This window comes from Manacus candei, unplaced genomic scaffold (assembly GCF_025592945.1).
Source record: "Manacus candei isolate 608988 ecotype Guabito, Panama unplaced genomic scaffold, ASM2559294v1 h1tg000023l, whole genome shotgun sequence".
Taxonomy (NCBI): domain Eukaryota; kingdom Metazoa; phylum Chordata; class Aves; order Passeriformes; family Pipridae; genus Manacus; species Manacus candei.
In genome coordinates, this window is record NW_026138071.1 from 4,280,192 (window position 1) to 4,295,947 (window position 15,756).

General features: G+C 41.5%; 1 protein-coding gene across 1 annotated transcript; it reads right to left on the reverse strand.

Moving 5' to 3' along the window:
* Window positions 1-6,603: 6,603 nt before the first annotated feature.
* TMEM177 (transmembrane protein 177) lies at window positions 6,604-11,461 on the reverse strand. The gene is made up of 2 exons (XM_051787033.1): window positions 11,411-11,461; window positions 6,604-8,135 (listed from the first exon to the last, which is right to left on the reverse strand). Exon 2 carries the CDS (start codon window positions 8,119-8,121, stop codon window positions 7,186-7,188), a length of 936 nt encoding a protein of 311 aa, XP_051642993.1. The 5' UTR covers window positions 8,122-8,135; window positions 11,411-11,461; the 3' UTR covers window positions 6,604-7,185.
* Between the last annotated feature and the right edge of the window lie 4,295 nt (window positions 11,462-15,756).

Here is a 15,756-nt window from a genome sequence, read left to right on the forward strand (position 1 = left end):
ATTTATATAGATGCCTCCAGTTTAGTTAGAAAATGAAGGAGAAAAAAAAAAGAAAACGAAAAGTTTTTTGCAAAACCAGCATTATTATTTACAACACGGCTTGATTTTAATTTTCAATCTCCCTTGAGAAACAGATCCAGTGTTTCATTGTACGGTAATTCATTTAAGAATCAATATAGCTTAAAAATAGTAACACAAGTTATAGTTTTATTTCCACATATGTTAAATCTCTTACTAGTTACAATGGTGTAATTTACTAGTTTTCACTTCTGAAAATTTCACTTCTAATTTTTATATTACAAATTATGGCTTTAGTCTTAGCTGATTCACAATATTGACAGTTATGTTTGTTGTAAGAGAGCTCTGCAAAATTCCATTTTCTCTGGAAATTAGTAGCATGGACTTTTTGGATCAGCATGCCTGATAGAGCCAGCATGGTATTGAATAGCCACATGTTGCTCAGTCAAAGCTAGAGAGAGAACCATCACATTCATTTCTCAACTCCTTTAAATCAGGGGCTACTCCCCTGAAATCTGCAGTGGCAGTGCAGTAGCTGCCTCCAGGGCAAAGGAGAACTGAGGAGGAATTGGTCTGGGTAAGGGGACTGAAGTAGAAGCTTTTGTGTGAGGTGCATGTGTGTTACCTGGAGCACCTGGAATGTGGAACTGGGAACTGATGGAAAAGGTGGCTACTTGAGGATGCACTGAGCAGATGGAATTTTACTGTAGTAGACATGGTCACAAAGACATTATTCGAGAGCAGGCAAGTGTCTGTGCTACTGACAGGAGTGCAAAGCTTAGCACTATTAAATAGATAACCCAGAAATCAGATGCAAATGGTTACAGAAGTCTATTGCAATTCTTGTGCAGTATACCGCTCTATAACAACATCAAGACCTAGAAAATTTGGGATCATTTTCCTTGGTTTTGCCTACACTTTTCTTCCTCATTCCAAACCCTTCAGCCTTGCAAGAGTCATTCAAAATATTTTGTCAAAAGTGAGTAAGTGTTCTTTTCATCAGACAATATCCAATAGACCCTTCTGCTCAGTGGCAGGTGATTAAAATCTGTCTATAAACTCCTGAGTGGAACTGCAATATAAGCAACTTAAGAAGCCACAGTTCTCAAAGCCAGTACATGGATGTGCCTGAGCTAAGTCAACATCAGTACAAGCAGCTAATAGCACTACATCAGTTATTATTTCTCAGCTCTCAATACATCACCTAGCCAGAAGCATATGAAATTCCATGCAATTTTCAGGAACAGGAAACAAAGTTTCTAAGGGCTTTAAGGTAATAGCAGCATCTTAAAAGTGGCAGAGGCAAATTAAGATCAAAAGTGAACTGCATGCCTTAGATACCAAATAAGAAATACCTCTTTCAAAAAGTAATGCTAATTGGAAAATTCAAAAGCAACATTAAATTCTTTTCTTGTGGCAAAACAAGAAGGTTTTTAACCACAATGCCTATTTTTCATTTAGTCAAAAGCATTTTTCGCTGCAAAAACATGTAGACTACATGTAGCAAAAACAAAGGAGAAGTTCAAGCTGCTGTGGTCTTTGGCTAGTAAGTACTGTAGGAGCAAGTAGTGCAAATGAAAGTGCAAGCAGCAAGTTCTCAAATCTTGTTTGAGCGAGCTGAAGCAGCTTGCAAGATGAGTCAGCAGGCAGAAGAGGCAATTAGAGTAGCTGAGCAAGGGGAAATGAAAAGGAACAGAGAATGGAGAAACAACAACATTCCCACCAGGAAATTTTCAGCAAATCATAGAAACAAAGCTACCAGAGGTCAGCAGGTCTGCACTTAACTGTTACTGGATAAAAGTTGTTTGGATACTGCATATCTTCATGTTCCCTCTGCAAGAACTGCTGGATCTGTGAACCTGGGATGGGGCTCACATTGTCTTATGTTTTCTACATACTGTTAGTCATCCTAAAGAGCTCTGCTGTTTTGCAAGACATCTACAGCAGAATTAGATTTGCCACACAGGAAGGAGGACACAGATTCACCTGTTCCTCATTTACATTGAAAGAAGCTGTTAACACCTTGACTACATTAACACAGTAATGCTCCTGCAGACCAAAATAGCTACTGATCCTGAGTAACCAGATCAGGACTGGAAAAGGGACCAACTTTCTAGATGATGGAAGTTGAGCCATGGGAAAAAAATAAATTAAAAGGAAGTTCTCTAGGAAGCATGATTTGGGGGACAATTATTTTTTCAAAACTTAGGCCAGATATACTTAATCACTGCCATATACAGGGAACTTGTTGTTACACTATTAGGCAGAGGTCACATTACAGTAAGTACAGCACAAGCACAGAGCACCACAAATGCTTCATGCAGTAAATACAGAAAAACTACAGTGGGGGGCAAAAAAACCATACACCTGTGCTGGCTGTGTTTTCTAAAGAGCATTTTTGGGCACAAACTGAGTTTTTATAAGCACTCTTTCTCTCGAGATTCAAGACTAGGATAGATTTTGGCAAACTTGGTCTGACTGAGGAGAGTAACTGCAGAGACATTTCAGCGATCATTTCTGGCTATGAAGCTTAAGAGTTTGGCTTGTACTTTTCCAGATGGGAAAGACAGAATGGTTTCTAGCTGTATGGATTTGGGAGTTTGAGCAGCTTGAATATACTTCAGCTTAACAAACCAATATATTCCCAGTGAAAAAGATGCCCAGCAAAACATCAATAAGCCATTTTTCAGCTCCTTCAGATTTAATAACATACCAATTCCTAGAGAATAGTTACATTGTTCTTCTGTTCTTAAGTCTGGTTTTGATAACAACCAAACTTTTGATAACAACACCTGAAGGTGTTCTCCTCATTCTGAGATCTTAATTATGTCTTCCTACATCACATTCCTCTGCCTTGTGGTGCATTCTCCCTTTAAATAATATACACTTCCAGCTGAGATGAATTAAATCAAAGAGGAACTGGATGCACGTTTTGCATTGAGTTGCAAACCAAACCAACCAACTTGCAGGTTGTCTGCAAGTTAATAATTTTAGTATTAATGTAATCACAGCTGCTACATGAAGCTTTTAATGAACACGAGCAGTAAAAGTTGCAGGATATGGCCCACATACTTGTTTCAGTGTCTGCAGCTTGCCAGGAATTGCATTTCCAGGAACTGCATTTCCACGTAGTGGAGATGCCTACAGTTGCCTTGATGCCCACAATGGCTGCATACAGCAGTACTCACTCCAGGATGGATTCCAGGCATTTGTTCCGTTAGTGAAAGTTGCCTGTGATTCAGCCATGATGATTTGATTCATACATTTTCATTCACTCCCAGCCAAGCCACACTTTGTCACCGTGGTTGTTTCACAGCTGCTATGACCAAGGGCAAATCGACAGCAGCAGGCTCCTTTCCCAGCATCACCTCTCCCAACACCAGCAGCTTACCCTGCAGGGCCAAAGGCTCCACAGCTCTGCAGTCAGTGCTCTCACCACCTTACCTGTCACGTTCTGAAAACCACTTTAATGTGAAAAGGGGCAAAAGCAGTGCTCTGATGTAATAAAAAGGGCTGTTTATTATAAAGGACCACTACACTTCAACTGAACCCCTCTGGGCAACACCACGGGTGACATTCTTTACTCACATGCCACCTGAGTGGCGATTTCCCTCTTGGAAGCCACCTCTGAAGCTCCTGCTTCCTGTAAAATGCAAGAGAAGCCAGACACCCATAGTAGCTGATTCAGAAATTGCTGTAAATCAGATGACTTCCACAGCTTGTTTATCTTCAAGAAAACTGTCTAGCTCTCAAGTCTTCCTCTTTCATGACAATTTTACAGTTTTGACCATTAAACAAGCACAAGGTATCTTCATGACAAGAAACCACAATTTATAGGATAGAGAAAGAAACATGTGAGCCAGACCTTGGAACACACTTCTTGCACTCCAGTGGGAATTCTGAGCAAAGCATCTAGGTGGCCGTCATCTCTTTGCAGCATTACCCACTAAAGCTTTACATAGCAGCAAGCATAGCATTTATATATAAAAAAAAAAGTTACAAGGATCATTTTCTTTTCAGTTATCTAAAACATTTAGGATAATAAAGTAAATAAACCAGTAAAGCAAATCTCTCCTTAATCTAGATTCTGTACAAATTTAAACTAGCAACTCATTTTGGTCATTTGCTACTCATACTCCTTCATCTTTTAATCACTTTACCAGACAGTGAGCTTCATTTTCATAGACAATATCCATTTTTATGAGAGCTCATTATTTCATTCATACCTTTGCTTTTGCAGTTTCTTGGCTTAGACTTCTTATATCCACATTTCCTAGCAATTCCCTTTGCTTAACATGCTCTCTTCCTTTTCTACACAAAAATTTGTATGAAGTCTGCCTCATCTGAGCAGTGCAAGACAAGCCAGTTACTACTACAACAAGGTTTCCAAAGTCCTCAGAGTTTCAGCTTCAGAGCTGGGGGAGACTACAAGGCTATTCACTGACACTATTTACGAACTGATTCACTTGGGCTCTTCTGGCCACTGAATGAACTTGCTTTTCCATGTCAGACCATTCTCAGCATGGAACATTTCCACCTTCCATTCTGCGGTGCTTTCTTCTAGCACCCAAACCCAAACCATTTGTATCACCAGCATGTGGAACTCATATTTGATTTCCTTGACAGTTCTACCTACAGAAAAACATTTGCAATATAATAAGGGCTTTGCAAAAGTGTTGTCATGGTCATGTATTTGAGCTGTGCTTTTCTTACTTGCCAAACAGTGGATGGTCTTGCAAGCAATAATTACCCAGCAATAAACACACATGATAAAAATCTTTTCCAGGACAACTGGCACCTTCCCAGAGTTCAGGGAAATTTTACTTAGCAGTTGTGATTTCAACTCCCATTTCCTTTATATTGACAGTATGGCACTGTGCTTCCAGATTACACAGATGGTGACAGAATAGGAGCTTGACTATACAGAGATGGAGGTCTGTAAGCCATTGGCAAGAATCTCTCTTTGGAAAGAAAGGGTATATGTCTTAATACTAGCCAGCCCTTCCTTACTGACACCAATATGCCACAGCAAGTTCAAAGAAGGGTAAATGGGACGCAGCATTTATAAATATGTGGAGCTCTTGGAGAATCCAGCTGTAAGACTCAAGCAAAGTGCACAACTGCAAAACCCATTAGCATCACTGGGGCTTAACAACGTGAGAATGTTAAATAACAGCAGTAGCTGCAGGCATCTTGATGAAAAGCAACAGCAAGGAGCAGTAAGACACAACTAGATTTCTTTAATTTAATGTCTTTTAAACTGCTACTTGTTGTAAATCTCCAAGGCAGCCTCGGTTTCCTCTCTGAACTCTTTATGTAGTAGCAGCGCCTTAAACCACATAAAAACCAAGTGGGCCAAGTTCTCTCTGAGAACATTGCATAGAGTTCAGATCTGTCTGAAAAAGTGTGAACTCATAGGCTTTACAAACCAGGAGTTAGATTTCAGTCTCGAGTCATGACATCAGTCTACCAGTAAACTTCTATGACCTCTTATATTGGATTTACCTGGAAGACAAGTCAAATAAAATTTAGCCCAAAGTTTTTAAAGACCCCTGCTGAAAGGTAAAGTCTCTTTTTATTCCACAGATTGGGAAATTTTGTCAAACTCTTTCACAAAGGTCACAAGAACAATAACCTTATGCCCTACAGCCAGAAAAGCACCTAAGAGGCATCTCATGACTTGACACTTAAAAGACAAGTGCAAGTGATAGGTGATAGTCCAGAAACATAACACAGATTACTTCATCAGAAACTTATCTTATAAATAAAATATCTTATACGTAATGTATAAGCAACACCAGTGCTCCAACAGCCAGAATATCAACTTTATGTCACCCCATGATTCAAAAGGAAAACAGAACTCAGTAATGCTTTGAGCAAACACAGGTGAGACAGTTCTTATTGCAGCAGATGAAGAAAGGACAAAGCCAGGGCAGAGAGGACACTCAGAGAGCCACACATCTGTGACAGAGAAGACACAAAACAGTAGAAGTCTCTGGTAGGAATGACAACAGAACTGAGAAGAGGAGAACTGCTCTGATGTCACCTGGGAGGGCTATTGGAACAGCTGCAATACAAACATAGAAAAGAGGGAACCACAAAGTTTGAGAACTATCATCTTGAAAATCACATAAAAGTTTCAAGGTGAGGATATAATGGAAAGTTTACTGCCCATACACTAAAGACCTTTCGAGAAGATTAGTAATCCTGGGCAAAGCCTGGTTCTGCCAGACAAAATCTTAAGCTAGTCTGAAACAGGGGAATGATTTCCTTTGGCAAATCTTCATCACAGACCTCACCAGTTTCTGCACCAAATGCCAGACTTGTGTCTTGTACCTTGCCTTCTTTGATATAGGAGGTGACATACATCTACATGTATTTCTTAATTAAACAAAACCTATACCAAAGCAAGCAGAAAAACCTCTCCTGAACATGCTTATCTTACTTGTGAGAAAACAACCAACCCTTGACAGTCATTTTACAAACTACTACTCCTGGGAAACCTTCATGATATACACAGTGCAGTCACCATGTCCCAGAAAGAGCAGAGTTAGATTTAAGCAAATGGTGCAGGTGCTGGTAATAATCTATCTGTACTGGTATGAGCTGCATCATAACTATTGTGTCCTACTGAGGATTGATGATTGCAGCATAAGAATTTACATGGCACTAGAAACTTACACAGAACAGAAATATTGTGTCTTGGTATTTATGCAACTGCATAATATAGGCTGCCCGGTTTTTTTAAACATCTTTGTGTTGTTCCATAGGAGGAAGAGCAAACACACATACAAACACCCAGTTTAAATGCTTATGCTCCCAAAACTCTCCATTGGACCTGTCCCTCTCCATTTTTCAGACTGAACTGGCAGGAAGGCAGTGCAGCACAGCAGAACTTCCATATCAGTGTCTGAGAAGTTCCCCTCCTCAGCAGTCTTGTGATTTGAGATGCACACAGAACAGAGCACTTCTGAAGCAACTCTTTAATATTTTAAAAGAGAATTCTTTATTCAGGGAATGTGCAAGAACTCCTTCCAAACTATATGCAAAAATAAACCCTGAAATTCTAATGAAGATACAGAAGTAAAAAAAAAAAAAAAAAAAGAGGCAGCACAGCAGTGCTTCAAAATACATAATTCACAAGTTTAAAATTCAAGCATTCCCATCCTATGCTGGGAGCTCTCTTAAAATATTAACAATCAAATTTCTCCGGTAAGTGTATGGCGTATACTTTATTCTGAACCAGTGCCTTGGGAAAAGGTTACCACTGGGGGCATACATTTTCATCCCTTCTGTGCCCATAAGACCACGAAGAATCCTGTTGCGGGACAAGATTTTATCATAAAATTCCACCCCACCTCTGGCGTAGTCTTTGGAAACCATGGCTGCCCTTCTGTCAGCCTTGCAGTCCAGGTGATAGGTCAGAGCTTCACAAGAGAGGCAATAGCAGAGCAGGCCACCAGCTGCAGTTACGATGTTACAGAGGCTGCGAAGGATCACAGGGCCATGAGATAAACCCAGAAGGAGCTTTATACCTCTTGTACAGAGAAATGTACCAGCTAAGCAAGTTGGAGCCACAACTGCACTTTTTAAAGGGCTGCCATTCTGCAAATACACAACTTCTCTGGCAATGGCAAACTTCTGAGCTTGGAGTGAAAACGTGAGAGCTTCCCTCAAAGCAACACCTTCGCTGCTCTCCCAGTCTACTTCCTTGCCATTGATCACAACAACATGGTTAACTATTCCTTTTTTATCCTCATCTGTGCTATCAAAGTTAGGTGGGATGCCCACCAAAGAGCCTGCAGGCAGCCAGGGAATTCCAGCACTCACAGGGTGGAAGCCAGAAGCTGCAAAGGCCCTGTAGGAGTCAGTGGACTTCACAGCAGTATCTTCAAGGACATCCTGAAACACACCACAGAGCCTCTCTGAAAGCTCAGCTGGCTGCCCCTCTGACCAGCACTCGTGCAACAGTTTGAACGTCTGCTCAGGAAACACATGATAGGAAAGGTTTGTGCCAAACAGTCCCACGCAAGAAACAGCCAACACAGTGATCTTGTGCTTCTTTAACCACACAGATGTCTTCTGCAGGAACCGCACTGCCATAGTCAAATCCTAACCTGCTTATAACACAAAATCAGGAATTAAAGTGTGCATAAATAGCTCTCTCATCTCTCTAGCACTTAAAAAAAAAAAGAAGATAAACTAACAAAAAAAAAAAAAAAAAAAAAAAAAAAAAACCCAAAGCAAAAAACATGAGAAGAAACAGAGCACAATAACCAAAGAAACATTCCTTTACATTAACAAAACGCAAAACACCTTTACAGAGAAAGTGGTTCGCATTAATTTTTGGGCCTTGGAACACAGGATGATTGATATGAGGAATTAACTTCTCCCTCTCCTCCAGTAAATCAATTTACCGCAATAAAGACAATACTAAAGCCACACTTCCTCTTCCCCAACAATCAATACACACTCTGTATTTACCCAACCTACTTGTCTAGTCCTTGCTAGCACAATCTACTCTTGCTCTCCACTACACAGTCTACAGATATTGAGGTCAGAAAGAGCCAATTATTAGATCCATCTACACTAACATCCTCTACAGTACAGTTCCAAAAGTTTTAATCAGTAGCCTGAGCACTAAATTCTTGAGTTTAACTACAACTTCCAAAACAGGATCACATTTTGATTTGAAAAGTTTTAGGAGACAGAATTTTCCTTTAGGAGTTTGTTCTAATTGATAGTCAATCTCATTATTAAAAAAAACAAACAAACAAAACCAAAACCAAGAACCAACAATAAAACCAAACCCCAAACAAAGTATGTCTTTTTTCTAGTTTGGTTTTTTTTTTTCAGATTTCAACTTCCAGGCAGTGGTTCTAGCTTACTCAGCAAAAAGCTATTTTCAGAAAGCAGCATGCTTTCAGTAGCTACTTTAAAAGTTTGTCTCTGAAATAATCTCTCTGACAAACAGAATGTGCAATCCAGAGCATAAACTGGAACAGAAATTGTTTCAGGGCAGACTTGTTGTGACTCTTTAAATAAGCAAATAAACTTAAAAACTTTCAAACCTGCCAACTCCTTCAGTTCAAGAGTCCTGCTTCCCTTGGGGAGCATCAGTTCTTTTTATGGTCCAAGCCATATGACATGCTCTGGAAAGCTCCAATCTTTTTTTTTTTTTTTAAATTCTATTGACTACAGAATTCCACCCTAAAATGATGCTACTGTGAAAATACAGAAGTGAATTGGGTGCCTAAACTCAACAAAAATCAGTGAAAACTGGATGCCCCTGTTTGCATCTGCAGAGTCTCTTCTCTCAGGGCTTTAACACACGAGCTTCATAGAATCTTGCTGCAGCTGTTAAAGACATGAGTATTTCCAGCTGTCCTTACAGGAAGCCAAGGTGGCAGAAGGAAATTGTGCTTTGATACCACAACCAAAGTCTTACTGTGGAGTACCATCAAAGGTGGGTTTCAGCTATGCTGCTGGGCTTTGTATGGCAGCAGCTGAAACAGAGACATATGCTCTCTTCTTCCACTCACACTGAACAAGAACGTCTCACAGAGCGGTAGACTGGACAACTGGGGTCTGTAACATCATCAGACAGCACTATATGAGATGCCAGGATACACCAGTCATGATCAGCAGCAAATGAGTATTAACCACAGGGAAACAAAAAGGGATTAATTTAAAGGTGGTGTTTTAATCATGGGTTATTACTACTCCTTCCTGTGAAGATCTTTCAGACTGTAAACTCACCAGGGGAAAAATAATCTTATTTAATGTTTATGCTGCACTGAATACAAACTGAGTGCTTAATAAAAACAATGATGTATGTAAGCATACAATAATTTAATATGTATTTCTTAGTGTAATAACCGGTGGGATTCTTACATTCAGCTGAAGACCGGAGGTGGTGATTTGTTTGACCACCGGAGGTGGTGATTTTTTAAGAAAAACATGCTAAAGAGCCAAGAGCTTGGATGAAACCCAATTTCAGGAGAAAGACTCCTTGATAAGAGAGCTAAAACCCAGAAAATGGTAATACTAAACCCAAATGACCTCTTTGAAATTTTATGATCTCTTTGACAAACCTGGTAGTCTAGATCTGTTTTAAAAGGTCATGCCATTTACAGTGGGAGAGGGCAGCACTTCTACAAGGATGACTGTAGGGAGACTATCACTTGATCTGCATGTGAAGCTGGGCCAAGCACTTTCCAAGTTTCTGCTGTTAGTGTCCTCTCATTAAAGCTGGCCAACATCCTTTTAAGATTAGGAATGCTTCAAGGAGAAAATTCGCCCCTCAGCTTATGTCCACACCAGTGTGGGGAAGGACAGACCACAGTGAAAACTCTACTCTCCTTTCTTGCATGACCAAATGGTGCTTGCCAAGCACACGGGGCACTGAATACTCTTCAACGGGATGCTGGGAAGCACATCTGGACAGGCAGGCAGCCCACGGGTGAACCACAGGAAAGCAGGGCAGGAAACCCTGTGCTTATCTATACACTTCTCCTAAACAGCCATAATGGCAGGATAAACCTCAATGCATTAACACTATTTTCCTGCTTCAGTCATAAAAATTGTAACAGTTGCTAAGTATCTTTTTTTATTATTTTGTAATTAAATTATCCGCTGTGCAGGCATGGTTTCGAACCTTTGTGGATAGACCCCTTGAAGGCCAGGCTATGTGCTTGACTGGATTATGCCTAACAGTCCTGCCACACACCTAATGCAAGAGTAAGCAGGAAATGCCAGACAGTATTTGTTTTCTCATAATAGTCAATACTCAGGAAAATAGAAGGAAAATTGCCCTCGATACCTTATAGCATTTGTGCTTTCAAACCTTCCCGGAGGGTCAATGCAGCCGCTCAGATCCTGAAGAAATCCCACTGCAGCCCTAACTGTATATGGCAGCTTTATTTTTATTCATAAACTTTGTGCTATTTATGTATGAGGAGGCAACCGGAAACTACAAGGCAATTTATACGGTCCATATCCTGCAAATTTAATCATTTAGTTCCCATGAAGCCACCACAAGGTTTACAAAGCATCCTCCCCCAACTGCTGCAGTATTATTTATCTCTGTGGTGTTATGGGCACTTAAATTCTCACTGAACTGTAATAGCTACAGCTTAAACCGGGGATAGCTAAGCATGTTTTGCCATAACACGTGTGCGTTATCATGGCATTTATTGTTTTATAATCACACGTTAGCCGAGGGGAAAGCCCAGCTTAAAACACTATCACTCAGGACACAGGGCGGCTCCGGGGCTGGGGATGTCACGAAAAATAAAAATATAGACGAGAGGGGCGGCTGAAATCGGCTGTAGAATCCCGAGGCCCCGCCGAGGGGAAACACCCACCCTCCCCACGCCGCGGTCGCACCTACCGAGTGTGCCGGGGCCGAGGCGGAGCCGCCGGGCGGAAGGGGCCGGGAAGGGCCGGGAAGGGGCCGGGAAGGGGCGGGCGGCGGCGCCATGGCCGGGAGGGGGTGGTTCCCTCAGAGGGGACAGAGGTTGAGCCGTGGCGTTAACCAAATGGGCGGGTCAGGAGTTTCGATGGGAGACTAAGGTCGCTCGACGGGGAGGTCCGACCTGCTGCCCGTGCCCCGCAGGCGAGGAGCAAGGAGGCAGCGCCAAGGGCAGCCGCTCTCCCCGAGTCATAAATTAACTGTGTCCTTGTGCTCTGTGCCGTAACTCCTGCTGTCCTTCCTGCAAAACACTTTGTTACATATGTATTATTGGTACTGCCCTCCCCACTGCGGGGCAGGAGTGCTTGCCGGCAAGGCGGCCAGTGGCATATCTGGCATCCGTCATGCCGGATTTGTTTTCTCTGTTATTCGTAATGGGGGAAAATAGCACGCGCAGGGATTTTTATTTGCTTTGCAGTTACTATTTGCTCAAAGCAGGTGGCCGGTGTAGTTTCTCACTAATCCCGTGTGCATTTTTTCCACAATCTGGGCACTAAGAGAGCCCTGGAAAGGTCTGCTGGAGCGAAGAGGTGGTGGATGGCAGAGCAGCGCCCTTCGCAAGCGCTGGCCTCCAGGGGTAGGGCTCTGTTAAGTCCAGCCTTGCCCCTGGGTTATGCAGTCCTTACAAAACAAGGACACAAAATAGCTTTTGGCCAAGTTAGGATTTTATTTGGGTAGGGGATGGTTCACCTCATCTATAGGAGAAGTATGCACTGGTGCTCGATGTTGGTTTTAGATGTCCCTTCACACCAGGCAGTCGTGAGGGAACCATTTTTCACAATCCAAATGCATTGTAGTGCAGCAGAATAGAAATAAAAGTAATCCATGGTTATTTTCTACTTATGATTTAATTTCGACACATCTTTCTTTGTAGCAGCTGCTGATTGAAACATTTCTAACCAGTAAAGGTTTAGTTCCTAGACATTTTAGCCCAAGATTTGAGTTTACGGGAAAATGATTAAGATTATAAACTGAATACTTAGGAGTTTTCTCATTCAAATTTGGGTTTTTTTTCTTTAGGACTTTCATGAGAGTATCCTAATGAAGATATTTATCCTATCTTTTTTTCTACTAGATGATCTCCTGCATTTTGGAAATGCTAGTGCTAAACAGACAAGGCTAGGCATAGCCATGTTGTGAACAGAGGCTGGTAATGACAACCTCGGTTTTAACTTCCAATAAACAAGTTGCTAATTGCTAAGAAAACACACTCCTTCATGAGAGGGCACAGTTCTATCCTTAGGTTATGGTTTTATGCAGTATGGCAAGGCAGAGGAATAGTTTGCTGCCACCCAAAGGGAGTAGTCAGAGGAAAGATCCCCCATTCTTCACCTTCTGAGCCAGTTACTTTTTGCCAGGTCTGTCATCCATCAGCCCTTCTTGTGCACCACTTCTGCCTCACTATCAGCAGAAAACATAGTAACAGACAAAAAAGGGTCATTTTCTGTCAGGTTATCAAGCCAAATGGGAGCACTGAAAAGTCTGAGAAGTGCCAAGGCTTTAACAAGGTAAGAGGCAACCAGAGGAAAAAAAACCAAAAAAACCACCAGAGGAGAGCTTTACCTTCCACTTTGTATCAGCAGAGAGCTGTTGTAGCCATGGCTCTGCAGCCTCAGCATGGAGCTTCATCATCTGCCCCAAACTTACAATTTGTAAATTGCCATTAATATTAATACTTCATGCAAATGTACAAAGAAGAAATGCATGCAAGTGATGATAGATAACTGAAGACCAGACTCCTCACTAACCAAAATACACAGTGTGATGATGGGTTTTAAAAGCCTGAGAGTCACTAAGAGTTACATATCCTTCTGGTGAATGTGGAGGGAGGGTTGGGTAGGTTTGTGAAGCCTTTCTGGTTAGTGCTTCTGCCTTCTGTACCAGCTGGACAGGTCTAGAAAACAATGGTTTCTTACACAAGGAGTCAAGAATCTGGCACAGCATTGCATTTTTACTGTGGTTTCTCTTAAGAGATTTATAATAAATGACTGAAAAGCAGAGACCTCAACTTTACTAATCACCATGTTGGCAGGATTCTGGTTTCAAGAAGCAGCTGTTACAATAAGGAAGGTGAAAGAAGACTGAAGTGCACCCTGTTTGTGTTGCACAAGCACATCGTTATAGTCAGGGATCCAGGGATATGGATTTTAAATTAGCCTGCTAGGTGGTGCTATAGGACATGCTCTACATTACTGACCCAGGAATATGGTATGAGTTCTCTCAAATGTTTTACCATAAGACATATAGGTACCTACCATCACCTGCCTCTATTACTTAATCTCTGTATATGAAGTTTTGCTGCTATGTTAGGAAAAAGGTTGGCATTTAAGTACAGAACTCAAAGTCATTCATTTTGCTTAAGATTTCTATGGTCTCACAGTCTATTTTGCTTACGTGATTTCCAAAGTAAATGTGGTCAGTCAGTGAGCATCCACCAGTCTAAGATGTATATATTTCTCCTCCTGACATCTCCTTCCTCTATGGAGTCCATTTACCTGATTTATCTGCCCTTTTAGGCAAGTTTTGCCGTAATCCAGCCTCTAGAAATGAGCTTTAATGGAGAGTACCATGAAGAGCCTTGTAATTCTGGCCCAAGTTTATGCAACATTGTGTGTTCCAGGTGTCAGATGGAAGAAACACTGCAAGAGTCAGGGACTAGGAAAACGCACCGTGTGAGTGTATGACTATAGAGTAACCTTGATAGCAGGAAGAGAGAGATTTTAAAGTCTGCAGGACACGGATCATTGGCCAATTACCTGTGGAAGCAATCATGATAAACAGGGGACTGGACAGTGTAGACATTAGGGGTTTTTGCAAGGCATGAGGACAGAGAAGTCTGATGAATAACAGAGGAAACATTAGAGAGCAGAAAGATCCTGGAGCGATATGTGTTGGCAGATCTGGGGAAAATCTTGTTGTGGAGAAAGGGCATAACATGTCAACCTGCTGTTTGGTGCAGCTCCCTGGCCCAGTTTTCAGTATTGCTGACTTAGTGCTTCAATAATGAGCGGTGAGCATGGGCAGGAGCAGTGCAATGCTCTTAAGCAAAACATATGCTTTGAAAATACCTCTGCTAAGGTGACTTACAGTGGCCTGTTCTGGAGGTACTTCCAATTCAGCAGAAGGCAGCAGACAATGCATTGAAAAATGATGGATTCAGTGACCAATTAAGTTCTTGACAGGTGTGAAAGGTCAAGCCTGTTCGTACTTAAATGGTTCTCTTACTGCACTGAAGGGAAAGAAAAGCTTATGGCGAAATGGCTTTCCAGCCTGTCACTCTGAACAAGTTGCACATCTCCAAATTGCAGCTAATAGCCCAGCGACAGTGGGATTGAAGTGTGCGCAGCATCGAGCAAAAGCTCAAAGCTGTTGCCATCTCAGCAATTTCAGTTGCTGAAAAGGGAAGATATCAGCCAGTATGGATAACATATCCTTGTGTGTCCCATTCCCACTTCTCATCTTACAGTTGATGTGGGGTAGAACTGTAAATTTTGCCTGTACCCTAGGATTTTGCTACAGGCTCAGATAGCACAGGTTAGAAGCCACATTTTCCTTTGTGTAGTGGGTTTTCGTGACATGGTTTGGCTGGAATGCCAGTCTTATGCTGATAATCAAAGCCATGTGTAAGAAGTAGTAGAATAAAAAGCTTCACAGTTCCTTGTTAAACCTCTTCTGCCAAAAAAGATGATCTATTTGCAACAATTTATCTTATTCCTGGGGTATGCATATGTTCTTAAAGATAAATACATACCTTGTGCTGCCTGCTCAAAATGGGTGATATAGACAAGCATAATAAAGGTTGAACATTCAGAAACACAGCTGTGGGAATAAGGAATTCTATTTCTGGCCTCAAATCAAACCTTCAAACATCAGTATTCAAAAAGGACTGAAAAGATAAGTAATTTTGTTGTTGGTACTGGCAGGTATATAGATCAAAGTAAAGCAGAATCTTTAGAGGATCTGGGAAGATATTTTTTTCCTAATGTAGCACAGCTTAGAACTGGTCAGGGATGAAAAGCTTGTGTTTCAGAAGGCAGCAGAGAGGCTGTAAGGCATTTGGCTGGCTATACAACTCTGTGGGACTGACTTCTGTTTCCAGAGTTTTTGAAATATTCATCTGCTGGTCTAGATCTTCCTAAAACTTAGGCTGCCTGTTTGTGGTGGCAGACGTGGAAAAGGGAAGATATGCAGGGTTTTATCATTTTGCTATTGCATTTTCAGTTCCAGGGACTGATTGTACAAGCTCCCTCAGCTCTATCTGGGTG